At 41.2% G+C, this 15,378-nt stretch overlaps 1 protein-coding gene across 8 annotated transcripts in view; it reads left to right on the top strand.

The window, feature by feature from the left end:
• The window catches only part of AGBL2 (AGBL carboxypeptidase 2), a 43,556-nt gene that overhangs the window by 2,642 nt on the left and 25,536 nt on the right, over positions 1–15,378 (top strand). For 3 of the 8 annotated variants that reach the window (XM_059142369.1, XM_059142358.1, XM_059142417.1), the window contains exons 4-7: positions 515–649; positions 4,769–4,822; positions 6,097–6,279; positions 10,771–10,878. In XM_059142369.1, coding sequence (XP_058998352.1) covers positions 515–649; positions 4,769–4,822; positions 6,097–6,279; positions 10,771–10,878 — 480 coding nt within the window. Of the gene's footprint in view, positions 1–514; positions 650–2,612; positions 2,738–4,768; positions 4,823–6,096; positions 6,280–10,770; positions 10,879–15,378 lie in introns of those variants that run through there. The other 5 variants (XM_059142404.1, XM_059142386.1, XM_059142379.1 and 2 more) reach the window with 5 other exon arrangements.

Genomic DNA, 15,378 nt, shown 5'->3' with positions numbered 1-15,378 from the left:
TATTTGACAGAGAGAGAGATCACAAGTTAGGCAGAGAGAGAGGAGGAAGCAGGCTCCCTGCTGAGCAGAGAGCCTGATGTGGGACTCGATCCCAGGACTCTGAGATCATGACCTGAGCTGAAGGCAGCGGCCTAACCCACTGAGCCACCCAGGCGTCCCTATTGTTTCATTTTTAAAGTGATTCCTAATTTGTTGAAAACTGAATTTCCAGTTTGCCAGATTCAGCAGAGCCCCCAAGACAAAGCAGCTTTGGGCACCTTGCTCTTTCCACCCCACCATGCTGCTTCTCAAGTCTCTCCTCACTGTAAAATGGAGAATATGTGCTTAACTCACGGAAATTAGAATATGAAAGCTCTGTAGAAAATGGGATGTATTCTTTGTACAGACCTGTGGTGGTGATGGGTAGTAACAAGTAGTGGCACTTTCGGTAGTAGTAGTGGTTTGGGTATTGGCCTAGATGTTACAGGTGATGAAGCGGCCTTCCAGCACTTTTAATTACATTGTATATTTGTAGCTCAGAGAGGCAGTTTACCAAACTCAGCTACGCACCAGCATGTTTGGAAGAATAATCCTCGCTACCTGGTGAGTGGCTCTTTTGGGGAAAGAGAGGATGTGATACCAGACCCGCTGCAAAAGGAGAAGCTACTATGTGAGTAATGATCAGTGTGTATGAGCCCCAGAAACCTCACTGCCTTGAGCCACTTCTTGGGGTATTCGGGAGAACATGGTCTAACACGGGTAAAGCCAGAGGAATAGCCTTGGCCAGTTTCTGACATCACTCAACAATGTTATACCTAGATCCACTTTGGATTACAGGTTTATTTCATTTTATTTTATTTTTTAAAGATGTTATTTATTTGTTAGAGTGAGAGAGAGAGAGAGCACAGGCAGGCAGAGTGGCAGGCAGAGGCAGAGGAAGAAACAGGCTCCCCACTGAGCAAGAAGCCCCATGCGGGACTAGATCCCAGGATCTAGGAACATGACCTGAGCCAAAGGCAGCCACTTAACCGACTGAGCCACTGGGGCATTCCTGGATTATAGGTTTAAGTTAAAATACTATATATAACAGATTACTGATTTTTACACAATTGTGGCAGGTATATTTGTTAAGGCACTTTGTGTAAGAGTGGTAGAAACCAATTTCAGCTAGCTTAAAAATAATTTAAAAAAAATATATAATATATTTATATATGTATGTATTTTTTTTTAAAGATTTTTTATTATTTATTTATTTGACAGACAGAGATCACAAGTAGGCAGAGAGGCAGGCAGAGAGAGAGAGGAGGAAACAGGCTCCCTGCTGAGCAGAGAGCCCGATGCGGGACTCGATCCCAGGACCCTGAGATCATGACCTGAGCTGAAGGCAGCGGCTTAACCCACTGAGCCACCCAGGCGCCCTATATGTATGTATTTAAAGACCAAGGGGCGCCTGGGTGGCTCAGTGGGTTAAGCCTCTGCCTTCGGCTCAGGTCATGATCCCAGCATCCTGGGATCGAGCCGGCCATCAGCAGGGAGCCTGCTTCCTCCTCTCTCTCTCTCTGCCTGCCTCACTGCCTGCGTCACTGCCTGCTTGTGATCTCTGTCTGCCAAATAAATAAATAAAATCTTTAAAAAAAAAAACAAAACAAAAAACAAAAAACCTTTGAATGACACAAAACCCAAAAGCCATAAAGTACCGTTAATAAAGCAAAATAACAAACTTTAAAAAATGGTTGTGACAGATATGTCAAAGGATTATTTTCTTTAATATAGTAGCTCTAATAAGTCAATATATAAAAGGTGGCCAAATACAAAGGTGGGCAAAAGACATGAGCAAGCTTTTCGTAAAAACCAACACAGCCGGGGTACCTGGGTGGCTCATTTGGTTGCATGTCTGACTCTTGGTTCCTGCTCAGGTCATGATTTCATGGGTCATGGGATTGAGCCCTGCGACAGCCTCTGTGCTTTTTGGGGCTCTGCTTGGGATTCGTTCCCTCTGCCCCTTCTGCATGCAAGCGTGCATGAGTGAGAGCTCTCTCTTTCTAAAACGAATAAATAAATATTTTTAAAAACACACACAATTGAGGTGCCAGGGTGGCTCAGACATTAAGCGTCTGCCTTCAGCTCAGGTCATGATCCTAGGGTCCTTGGATGGAGCCCCACATCAGGCTTCCTGCTCAGCAGGGAGTTCCTCCCTCTCCCTCTCTGCCTGCTGCTCTGCGTACTTGTGCTTTCTTGGTATGTCGCTGTTAAGTAAATAAAAATCTTTAAAGAAAAGAATGTTAAAAACCACACACACACACACACGCAGTCAATAAGCTTATGAAAAGATGCTCGATTTCACCTCTAATTAAAGATACAAACCGAAATGTCAAGGTGCCATTTTTTTAATTAATGGGATTTGGGCAAAAATAATTTTCCAATTACACCTATACATAGAGGTCAGGGTATGGGGGAGCACTCTCCTACACTGCTTAGGGCTGTGGATGGGTCGACTACTTTAGGAAGACAATTTGGCAATATTTGGGAAATTTCCTTATTAGAATTTTCTGCATAACCCTTGATGCAGTAATTCCATTTTCAGATGTTTGCCCACAGCCCAGTGCCCTGAAGGCTCTTCCATTCTGCGTCCCACAGCTCCTGGCAGGGAGTAGAAAGGCAGGGGTTGAGCAAAGGAAACTCATCTGGGTGGGATGGCTTATGAGCCGGCTGATTGCCTCTCTTCCGTTTCCTCCTGCCACATTTACTGACACTCAAGGTAATAATAAGAAATATTTGCAAGCCTCAATATCATAAACACCATGAAATTCAAAATCCGCTGGTAGAGGTAACAAAATGTGAATGAGTTTTAGTGTGTAGTAGCTGATTGGGCTTCTTTTATTCATGTTTTGCTCATTGGCATGAAGATTTTTTTTTTTTAAGATTTTATTTATTTATTTGATAGAGACACAGTGAGAGAGGGAACACAAGCAGGGGGAGTAGGAGAGAGAGAAGCAGGCTCTTGCCAAGCAGAAGCCCGATGTGGGGCTCGATCCCAGGACCCTGGGGCCATGACCTGAGCTGAAGGCAGATGCTTAACTACTGAGCCTCCCAGGCACCCCAGAAGATTTTTTTTTTTAAATCATATTTGAAGCAAAGCATTTTTTTAAAAAGATTTTATCTATTTATTTATTTGAGAGAGAGCACGAGCTAGGCGAGGAGGGTCGGTGGGACAGGGAGAAGCAGACTCTTGGCTGAGCAGTGAGCCGGACACAGGGCTTGATCCCAGGACCGTGGGATCGTGACTGCAACCGAAGGCAGATGCTCAACCAACTGAGACATCCAGGTGCCATGCAAAGTGTTTTTTTAAAAGATTTTATTTATTTTAGAGAGAGAATGTGAGCAGGGAGAAGGGCAGAGGGAGACAGAAAATCTTAAGCAGACTGCATGCCCAGGAGAGGGCTTGAGGTGGGGCTCAATCCCAGGACCCTGAGATCATGATCTGATCCGAAGTCAGGAGTCCAATGCTCAACTGACTGAGCCACCCAGGTGCCCCAGAAAAGCTTTTTTTTTTTTTTTTTTTTTAAAGATTTATTTATTTAATTTAGAGATGAGAGGAGAGAGAGAGAGAAAACAGGAGCACGAGGGGTAGTCGGGGAGAGGAATCTCATGCAGACTCCCTGCTGGTCATAGAGCCTGATCCCACAGCCCTGAGATCCACCTGAGCCAAAATCAAGAGTCTGAGACACCCCAGCACCCCACCAGTTTGCCTTCTTGCCAGCAGGTTCTGAGAGTACCTGTTTACTTACACCTGTGTCGGGATGAATGTGAAAACACACAAATGATTTTCCTGTCTGTTAGGTAGTAAACTAGTATCTCCTTGTCATACTGGTTTCCAGTTCTTTATGAGGGAATTGGAGCGAGTTTACCATCTTTTCAAATGTTTGTTATTCCCTCCCCCCATTAAACTAGGGAAAAGATTAAGAGAGAGAAAAAATAGAGCCCTGAAATTTAAAAAAAAATTTTTTTAAAGAAAAGACAGGTATCTGGGTGGCTCAGTTGGTTAAGCCTCCAACTCTTGGTTTCAGCTCAGATCTTAATCTCAGGGTCATGAGATCAAGCCCTGCCTTGGGCTCTGCCCGCAGCATGGCGTCTTATTGTCCCTCTCCCTCTGCTCCTGCCCACCACCACAGGCTCTCTAAAATCAATCAATCAATTAATCAATCAATCTTTTTTTTTTTTTTTTTAAGAAGGAATGAGGGCACCTGGGTGGCTCATTCAGTTAAACATCTGCGTTTGGCTCGGGTCATGATCCCAGGGTCCCAGGATCGAAACTTATATCAGCCTCCTTGCTTAGCAGGGAGTCTGCTTCTCCCTTTCCCAAGCACCCCCCGCCCCATCATGCCCTTCTGTGTGCATGCTCTCTCTCTCTCTCAAATAAATAAACAAAATCTTTTTTTTTTTTAAAGATTTTATTTATTTATTTGACAGACAGAGATCACAAGTAGGAAGAGAGGCAGGCAGAGAGAGGAGGAAGCAGGCTCCCTGTGGAGCAGAGAGCCCAATGTGGGGCTTGATCCCAGGACCCTGGGATCATGACCTGAGCCGAAGTCAGAGGCTTTAACCCACTGAGCCACCCAGGCGCCCCAATAAACAAAATCTTAAAAATAAAAAAAAAAAAAAAGAAAGAAAATGATAAATGGGGCCCTAACTCAGGGTTGGGGGGGGCAGTGAAAGGGTTAGGGAAAGAGAGCTGACAAAAAGTCACAGATCCTTAGGACAAACCGTGCCTCTTCCTTCCTTTTTCTAGGGCCCACTTGTCTACCTTCCACCGTGCACAGACAGATAGAGGCTGTGAGCAGAGGTATTCCTTGTCCTTCCAGTCTTCACTCACTGCTCTCCCCGCCAGATCTGGCACTCCCACACCCCGGGACCTTCTTCCTTTCCTCCCTCTCGCCCTTCCTTTCTTTTCCTTCTTCCTCTCATTTGCCTTCTTGTTCCCTGCCCTGGAAGCCTCTTTTCCTCCCTTTTTTCTCAGTCTGTCTCCCAAGAGCTCATCTTTCTCTCCTGCCCTGCTCACCGCCCTCCCCTCCCGTTGGCCCCTCTTCATTAGTCTCCCTGTCCTCCCAACCACTGGTTTTTGATCTTGAAAGTTAATTTGTAGATTGTTTCACTGTAGCTAATAAGCCTCAGGTATTTTTCTCTAAAATGCTAAGGGGTGAAATAAAAGTTTCCTCTTTTGCCTCTCTCTAAGCAAAAATAATATGATATTATTTGATTTAAAAGACAAAAATTGGGGCTCCTGGATGGCTCAGTGGGTTAAGCCTCTGCCTTTGGCTCAGGTTATGATCTCAGAGTCCTGGGATCAAGCCCCTCCTTGGGCTCTCTACTCAGCAGGGAGCCTGCTTCCCCTCTCTTCCTGCCTCTCTGCCTACTTGTGATCTCTATTTATAATAAATAAAATCTTAAAAAAAAAATTTTTTTTCGGGGCACCTGGGGGTCTAAGTCGTTGGGCATCTGCCATTAGCTCAGGTCATGATTCCAGGGTTAGCTGGGATCAAGCCCCATGTGGAGCTCCCTGCTCATCGGGGAGCCTGCTTCTCCCTCTCCTTCTGTCCCTCTCCCTGATTGTGCTCTCTCTCTCTCTGTCAAATAAATAAATAAAATCTATTTTTTTAAAAGATTTTATTTATTCATTTGACAGACAGAGATCACAAGTAGGCCGAGAGGCAGGCAGAGAGAGAGGAAAGGAAGCAGGCTCCTCACTGAGCTGAGAGCCCAATATGGGGCTCGATCCCAGGACCCTGGGATCATGACCCGAGCTGAAGGCAGAGGCTTTAACCCACTGAGCCACCCAGGCTCCCCTAAATAAAATCTTAAGGAAAAAAAAATGCAAAAAATTTTCTTTGAGCTTTACATTTAAATATTTAATAGACTACACAGAATGTTAATGTAACTTTTTGTAATTTTGATGCTGTAATCCTAGACTGAATCTTCTCTTTAAAGGAGACACGTGTCTAGGATTGTGCCCCTGTGCTCATACTCTAATACAGTGCTTCAAGTTAGTCATCACAGTTGAGTAGCCAACTCCTCAGAGAGGAAAAGAAAGCCACTCACTCATTCCCTTTCCCCTTGCAGATTCCCTCATGCTTGGTTCACCACTTAAGAGCAGACAGCTTCTCCATGATGAGTTTGGAGAAGTAAAGCCATGTCTTCGAGAACCACGAGATCTCTTTGCCTTCTTCTCCAGCAGCGGGCCACTGCAGGCTCCAAGGTGGCCAATAGAATGTGAGGTCATCAAGGAAAGCCTTTGTCATATCGGTAATGTGACTTATGTGTCGTGGTACTGCTGTTCTGACAGACATTGTTTTTTTTAAAACAAAGATTTTATTTATTTACTTGACAGAGAGAGAGAACACAAGCAGGGGAGAGGTAGGCAAAGGGAGAGGGAGAAGCAGGCTCCCCGCTGAGCAGAGAGCCTGCTGTGGGCCTCCATCCCAGAACCCCACGATCATGACCCAAGCTGAAGGCAGACGCTTATCCGACTGTGCCACCCAGTCAGTGGTACAGTCCTGAAATGATTAAGTCCTGAGAAACTGATACATACTGATCAAACTAAAAAGTTACACTACTGTGTAAACTCAGATGCTTCTGAGGTTATTGGAATGGGAAGATATCTTTCTAGAGGCCAAAAATACATCAATACTTAAATCTGTTTTCTAGTATTCCTGTCTCAGTATTAATATGGCTGGTTGAGTTTTATGAGTTGTATTTTTACCAGCCTTGGTATAATTGATGAATACTATTTGTACTAGAACATAGTGGTTATTGTTTTTAATTGTATTTCGAGTTTGTTGGGAGTTTTTTTTAATGGAATGGTGGAGACTATTTTTGTGAGATTGCTGGTTATATCTCTGAGCTATTGGTGGTGCAGGTACAATCTTAAGCATTCATTATATGAGGCACTTCTAAGGGTTCCATTGAAAAGTGGAGACTTTTCTAATGGCTAGAACACTTGTGCCTATCAAGCACTGTGTCTCTGTTTTAGACTGCTATATAAACAACTGGATGTTTCTTACTTTCACACTTCCCTCTTACGCTTATTCATTCAGTATATATTTATTAAGCCTCTGCTGTATGGTAAATGCAGCACTCGTGTTACAGAATGATGATGAACAAGATGGAGACACCCAGAGTTCACGTACTGGTAGGGATGCTGAAGATATACCCAGGGCATTGCCTAGAGTTTGGTCCCTCTAGGAACACTTAACCTGAGCCTGGAAGATTAGGGAGGGTTTCTGAGGAGTTGACATGTAAGTTGAGATCTGGTAAGTTATAAGTGATCCAACTGAGAGAAAATATTCCAGTTAGAGGACATGGAAGAAGAGCCTGGCATGTCTGGGCAACCAGGGAGCACAGAGCATGAAAGACAAGAGCTAACGCTCAAAATATAGGGATGTGCTCAACATCTTAACTGGGCACAGAACTGCTCTTTAGGTGTTTGAAAATCTGGGGGAGGGATGGCATTTTGAGTTGGTACGATAACTGAGAAGTCCTAAGAGCATTTGTCCCTACCCTGGACAATTTTTTAATTAAAGTCCAAGTTGATCTGGACGAACAGTGGGATTTTGCTATTCCTATATAAAATAGGCAAAGAAAATTCCTGTGAGGATTTTAGACTCAGTTCCAAGAGAGGGGGAAAAGTGGGAAACTGGAATTTAATAATCACATTATTGCAGAGGTAATCCACAAATGCACGAGATTTTTTTTTTTTTTAAGTAAGCTCTGTTTTCAACATGGGACTTGAACTCACCACCCCAAGATCAAGAGTTGCATTCTGTACTGATGGAGCCAGCCAGACACCCTAGCACTAGATCTTTTAGAAAGATCATTTAAAAATACACTTATAAAAAAAATAAAATATAAAAATACACTTATTTTTTTAATTTCAAGGAAATTTAATAACAAGCACCCTAAGGTTTCAACCAAATTGACAGCCTCATCACTCCCTATCACCTTATAGATAAGAATTTAGCATTGTTTTATTACTGAGCTATGCCTTTATTATTTGTTCTTTTTTTTTTTTTTTTTTTTTTTCCAATCAGAAGATAACATTAGAAGCAGTTAAAAAAAAAATTTAAGGACAGATTTTGGAGTAATTCCAGTGAGATTCTGGGCCCAGATCTACCTACTAACTGAATGACCTTGAGCTAGTTATTTTTTTTTAAATTCAAGTTTGTTTAAACTCAAAAAACAGGGGTGCCTAAGTGGTAGCTGAGCATCTAACTCTTGATTTTAGCTCAGGTTATTATCTCAGGGTCATGGGGTTGATGCCCACATCAGGCTTTCTGCTCAGCGGGAATCTGAGATTCTCTCTCTTCCTCTGCTCCTCCCCCTGAAATAATAAATAAATAAATCTTGAACTGAAGAAACAAAAACAATTCACCCATTTCTCCTATCCACCTCTGGCAACCACCAATGAGCTTTTTGTTTGTTTGTTTTGTTTTGTTGTTTATTTTTTGAATCCAGTGTGTAAGAGAAATCATACAATATTTGCCTTTCTCTGTCTTATTTCACTTACCATAATGTCCTCAAGGTCTGTCCTTATTGTTAGAAATGACAAGATTTCATTCTTTTTTATAGATGAATAATATTCCATTGTATATTTATACCACAATTTCCTTATCCATTCATTCATTGATGAACACTTATGTTATTTCCATATCTTTGCTATTGTAAAGGATGCTGCAGTGGGGGTACACTTACCTTTTTGAGTTAATATTTCTATTTTCTTCAGATCAATACCCACAAATAGAATTGCTGAGTCATATGGTAGTTCAATTTTTGATTTTTTGAGGAACCTCCATACTATTTTCCCATAGTGGCAGCACTAACCTAATTTCCACCAATACAAGGGTTCCCTTTTCTCCATATCCTTGCTAACACTTGTTATTGGTAAGTGTAAATAACACTTGTTATTTTGTGTGTATGTGTAATTTTTTTATAGATTTTTTTTTCCATTTAGTTTTTTATTTAATCTCAGGGTCTGAGTTCAAGCCCCATGGTGAAAAAAAAATCGGGGTGCCTGGATGGTTCCATTGCTTAAGTGTCTGCCTTCGGCTCAGGTCACAATCCCAGAGTCCTAGGATGAGCCCCGAGTCAGGCTCCCCTCTCAGCAGGGAGCCTGCTTCTCTGCCTGCCACTCCCCCCACTTGTGTTCTCTTCTCTGACAAATAAATAAATAAAATCCTTTTTTTAAAAAATGAAAAAAAAAATCAGGGAGCTTGAAGTCTCCGGCTTTGTTCTTCTCTCAAGATTTTTTTGGCTATTCAGAGTCTTTATGGTTCCATAGAAATTTTAGGACTATTCTATTTCTATGAAAATGCCACTGGACATTTAAAAAATATTAATTCTTCCAATCCATGAATATCTTTTCGCTTATTTGTGTTTTCTTTAATTGCTTTCATTAACGTCTTACAGTTTTCAATATACAACTTTTTCACCTCCTTAGTTAAATTTATTCCTGGAAATTTTATTCTTTTGATAAAATTGTAATGAGATTGTTTCTTTATCTTATGTTAACTATCTTTCTGATAGTTCATTACTAGTGTATAAACATGCAACATATGTTTGTGTATTGATTTTATATCTTGCAACTTTACTGAATTTATTTATTTTTTTTATTTTAAAGATTTTTATTTATTTATTTGACAGAGAGAGATCACAAGTAGGCAGAGAGGCAGGCAGAGAGAGAGGAGGAAGCAGGCTCCCTGCTGAGCAGAGAGCCCGATGCGGGACTCGATCTCAGGACCCTGAGATCATGACCTGAGCCAAAGGCAGCGGCTTAACCCACTGAGCCACCCAGGCGCCCTGAATTTATTTATTTTAATGATTTTTTGATCAAGTTTAACGGGGCGCCTGGGTGGCTTAGTGGGTTAAGCCTCTGCCTTTGGCTCAGGTCATGATCTCAGAGTCCTGGGATCAAGCCCCGCATCGGGCTCTCTGCTCAGCAGGGAGCCTGCTTCCTCCTCTCTCTCTCTGCCTGCCTCTCTGCCTACTTGTGATCTCTCTCTCTGTCAAATAAATAAATAAAATCTTTATAAAAAATAAATAAATAGGGGCGCCTGGGTGGCTCAGTGGGTTAAGCCGCTGCCTTCGGCTCAGGTCATGATCTCAGGGTCCTGGGATCGAGTCCCGCATCGGGCTCTCTGCTCAGCAGGGAGCCTGCTTCCTTCTCTCTCTCTCTGCCTGCCTCTCTGCCTACTTGTGATCTCTCTCTGTCAAATAAATAAATAAAATCTTTAAAAAAAATAAAAAAATAAAAAAATAAATAAATAAAAATAAATAAATAAAAAGAAGCTCAGCACACCTGGCTGGCTCCATCAGTGGAGCAAACAACTCTTGATCTCTTGATCTTGGGATTGTGAGTTCAAGGCCCACGATGGGTGTAGAGATTACTTAAAAATACAATCTTAAGAAAATAAAAAATAAAAATAAATAAAAAGTAGCTCAGGGCCAAATTTTAGAGAGTTGTTATAGGTCAACTATATCGACATTTCTGGCTTATTTTTAAGTCTTCCATTTAAAGTTTATACTTCTGTTGTATATGCTTTTTGTTAAAAATCACCTCATAGTCCGTATGGAAAGAAGCAAAACATAAATTTACAAACAAATTGGAAACTTAGTGTGGGATTTGGTTTGATTCAACCAAACTAGTCGCTTGAATAATAATTATTATAATTGTATATTACTTTTGGATAAAGATCCTTTTATATTATTTCTTATTTTGTGCTTTTTAATGTTTTCTTTCAGAGTGGGTTCCACCTCAACCAGAATATTTCTATCAACCTACAGGAAATGAAAAATTACCAGAAATTGTAGGAGAAGAAAAAGGCACAGTTGTCTATCAATTAGATTCAGGTATTGTTATTTACACTGAACAGTCAGTGATTAATCATGACAGAATTATAATAAACATGTTTTCTGTAATAACAGTGATTTTTTAAAAACCTTTAGTTTAGTGATAAATAAACAGTCTTTCCAGACCAACCTAAATAGGAACCCTGATATTCATAGCCAGTCAGCTTTAAAATTTCGGTTGTTTTTTTAAAGTGATGGTATTATGTCTTAAGAGTTCTAAGCCCAGGGAACCTGGGTGGCTCAGTTGTTAAGCATCTGCCTTTGGCTCAGGTCATGATCCCAGAGTCCTGGGATCCAGCCCTGAATCAGGCTCCCTGCTCAGCTGGAAGCCTGCTTCTCCCTCTCTCACTCCCTCTGCCTGCGTTCCCTCTCTTACTGTGTGTTTCTCTTCAAATAAATAAATAAAATCTTCAAAAAAAAAAAAAAAAGAGGGGCACCTGGGTGGCTCAGTGGGTTAAATAAACCTCCGCCTTCCGCTCAGGTCATGATCTCAGGATCTTGGGATCGAGCCCTGCTTCGGGCTCTCTGCTCAGCAGGGAGCCTGCTTCCCCCTCTCTCTCTGCCTGCCTCTGTGCCTACTTGTGATCTCTCTCTCTCTGTGTCAAATAAATAAATAAATAAAATCTTAAAAAAAAAAAAGTTCCAAGCCCATTTTAGAGCTTCTTCTGTTTCATTGCTCTTCTTTTCTCCATCTTTGTGTGTACTTTACTTTGTAGTATGTGCATATGACTGTCATTTCCTATGTGGTTAATTAATTTCCATTAATTTGTAGGCTTCTTACAAGTAGAATCCACATCTTTTTAAAAAAATTGTAGAACAGCAATAGCAAAATATACATTCTTTTCAAAGACACCTGGTACATTCCCCAGGATACATTATATGCTAGGTGGTAAAGCAAGTCTTAATATACTTTAAAAAATTGAAATCATACAAAATATATTCTCTGACCACAATAAAATTGAATTAGAAATCAACAACAGTGGGCGCCTTGGTGGCTCAGTCGGTTGAGCGTCCTACTCTTGGTCTCAGCTCGGGTCTTGATCTCAGGATCATGGGTTTGAGCCCCATGTTGTGTTCCATGCTGGGCTTGGAACCTACTTAAAATTAAAAATTTTTAAAAATCAACAACAGGGGGCGCCTGGGTGGCTCAGTAGGTTAAAGCCTCTGTCTTTGCTCGGGTCATGATCTCAGGGTGCTGGGATTGAGCCCTGCATCAGGCTCTCTGCTTGGCAGGGAGCCTGCTTCCTCCTCTCTCTCTGCCTGCCTCTCTGCCTCCTTGTGATCTCTGTCAAGTAAATAAAATCTTAAAAATAAATAATAAAATATTTTTTAAAAATCAACAATAGAATGAAATCTGGGAAATGGACAAATATTTGGAAATTGAACAGCACGTTTCTAAGTAACCCATGGGATAAAGAAATCATAAGGGGAATTTAAAAATGTTTTAAACTGAGTGAAAATAAAATGACATATCAAAATTTTAAAGGATGCAGCTAAGCACTGCAAGGTAAACGTATAGCTTTAAATGCCTATATTTGAAAGGAAGAAAGATCTCAAATCAATTACCTAAGCTTTCATATTAATAAATTAGAAAAATAAGCACAAACTAAGTCCAAAGCAACCAGAGGGAAGAATATAAAAAAGATAAGGATGGGAATCAGGGAAAATGGAAAACAGAAAAATAATCTGGAAAATCAAACCAAAAGTTGGTTCTTTGGAAACATCCACAAAATTGACAAAACTTTAGTAGACCAACCATAAAAAAAGAAGAGGAGATACAAATTACCAAGATCAGGATTGAGAGGGGACAGAAACATCAAATCTATAAAAATCAAAATAATTATAAGGTACAACTTAATGCCAACAAATTAAACAACATAGAAGAAGGGGAAAAGCTGTTAGAAAAATACAAATTACCACACCTGACTCAGGGAGAAACTTTTTTTTTTAAAGATTTTATTTATTTACTTGACAAAGATCACAAGTAAGCAAAGAGGCAGGCAGGGTGGGAAGCAGGTTCCCTGCCAAGCAGAGAGCCTGAATCAGGGCTCGATCCCAGGACCCTGAGATCACAGCCTGAACTTAAAGCAGAGGCTTAAACCACTGAGCCACCCAGGCAATCCCTCCATAAGAAACTTTAAAAGTCTGAATAGACTAAAACAAAGAAGTTGTGAATTAGTAATTAAAAATCTTCCTGCAGGGGCACCTGGGTGGTTTGGTTGGTTGGGTGGCTGCCTTTGGCTCAGGTCATGATCCTGGGGTCCTGGGATCAAGCCCCACATCGGGCTCCCTGCTCAGTGGAGAGCCTGCTTCTCCCTCTCCCTCTGCTTGCTGCTCTGCCTACTCATACTCTCTATCTCTGTGTCCTAAAAAAACGAAACAAAAAAAAAACCTTGAAAAAAAAAGTCTTCCTGCAAAAGGGTGCCTGGGTGGCTCAGCTAGCTAGTGTCTGGCTCTTTGGATTCTGCTCAGGACATGGTCTCGTGGGTCATGTGATCAAGCCCTGTCTCAGGCTCCACACTCAGTGGGGACTTTGCTTGAGATCCTCTCCCTCTGCCCCTCCCCTCACTTGTTCATGAGTTTTCTCTTTCTCTAAAATAAATAAATTAATTAAAAAAATTTTTTTAGATCTTCCTGCAAAGAAATTCCTTGGCCAGTTGGGGACAGGGCTTGTTTGAATTATATCAAACATTTAAAGATGAAATAGTACTGATCTGTAGTAGTAATAATACTACTCTGAAAATAGTAGCTGGAGGAAATATTTCCAACTGTTTATGAAGCTCGTATTTAGTTAGACATCCCAGGAAAACTATATTCCTTACAATATAAATACAAAAAATCCTCAACCAAATACTAGCAAACAGGGGCACCTTGGTGGCTCAGATGGTGAGGCGTCTGGCTTTGGCTCAGGTCATGGTCTGCAGGTCCTGGGATGGAGACTCTTGTTGGGCTCCCTTCTCAGTGGGGCGTCTGCTTCTCCCTCTCCCTCAGCCTCTCCCCCTGCTCGTGCTTGCTTTTTTTCTCTCTGTGTCTCTCTGTCTCAGATGAATAAATAAAATCTTAAAGAAACACAAATACTAGCAAACGAAATCCAACAGCTTATTAAAAGGGTTATATAACATGACCAAAGGGGATTTGTACCAGGAATGCAAGGGTGGTTCAAGCTAAGAAAATCAATGCGATACACCACGTTAATAGAACGAAGGGAAGAAACACACAGTCATGTCAACTAATGCAGAAAAAGCGTAAGAACATTCAGAAAACTAGGAATAGAAGAGAATTCTTCTGCTTGAAAAAGGTATTTATGGAAATGATGGATCAATTTCACACTCACTAAAATAGCTATAATAAAAATAAAGACTAACAAGTGATGGGTAGGATATGGAGCTGGTGGTAATAACATTTAAGACAGAAAGGAGATAAGGTGCCAGGTTGGTTCAATCATTAGAGCATGCTGAAAGATAGGACTTTTGATCTCGGGGTCATGAGTTCAAGCTCCCTATGGGGATATGGTATAAAAATTTGCTTAAAAAAAAAAAAAAAGGAGATACAATGTTAAAGAATAATGAACCTGGAAATGTAATAGGAACCTTCCCAAGGAAGAGGAAGTAGCTTTGAATTAATAAGGTCAAGATGCCAAGTTAGTAATAGTTAGTAATAGGGAGGGGTCAAGATGCCAAGTTAGTAATAGGTAGGGGACATGGCAAGATAAAGAAGCTGCCAATAAGGTCATCCTTTGGGGTACCTGGGTGGCTCAGTCAGTTAAACGTCTGCCTTCGGCCCAGGTCATGATCCCAGGGTCATGGGATTGAGTACTGGGATTGAGCAACAGGCTCCTTGCTCAGCAGGGAGCCTGCTTCTCCCTCTGCCTGTCCCTCCTCCTGCTTTGTGCTCTCTCTCTGACAAATAAATAAAATCTTAAAAAAAAAATAAGGGCATCCTTTGTCATCACTAAAAATCATCTGATACTTATTGCACACAAAAGCACAAGAGCTACTTAGAACTTCTTTTTTTGAGATTTATTTATTTGAGAGACAGAGACCAAGAGCTCAAAGCATGAGCAAGAGGGACAGAGGGAGAGGGAGAGAAAATCTCAAGCAGACTCTGTGCTGTGCATGGAGCTCAACATGGGGCTTGATCTTGTGATGCTGAGATCATGACCTGAGCTGAAACAAGAGTCGGACACCTAACTGACTGTGCCACCCAGGCACCCCTAATCAGAACTTCTTAAGGGTTCTCTGAGGTTGGGAAATGCTGTGTTCAAAAAAATAGAAAGCAAAAGTATTCTCACAATTTGAAAATCAACCTCTGCTACGTAAGTAATGATCAGAAAGGAAATCAATTTTATTGGAGGAAGAATATGTACCAAGTTGAGTTAGAAATAAAGTGTATCAAGTCAATGAAATCAGGGGAGGCTTTTAGAGAAACAACCAGAGGTAGGAGGGAGGGACTGTAATGCTTACATTTCTACAACTAACTTTGATATAATTGCATATTCTC

Source organism: Mustela lutreola, chromosome 1 (genome assembly GCF_030435805.1).
Source record: "Mustela lutreola isolate mMusLut2 chromosome 1, mMusLut2.pri, whole genome shotgun sequence".
Classification (NCBI taxonomy): Eukaryota; Metazoa; Chordata; class Mammalia; order Carnivora; family Mustelidae; genus Mustela; species Mustela lutreola.
Note: the sequence above shows the minus strand (reverse complement) of the source record. Positions and strands in the feature narration are given on the sequence as shown.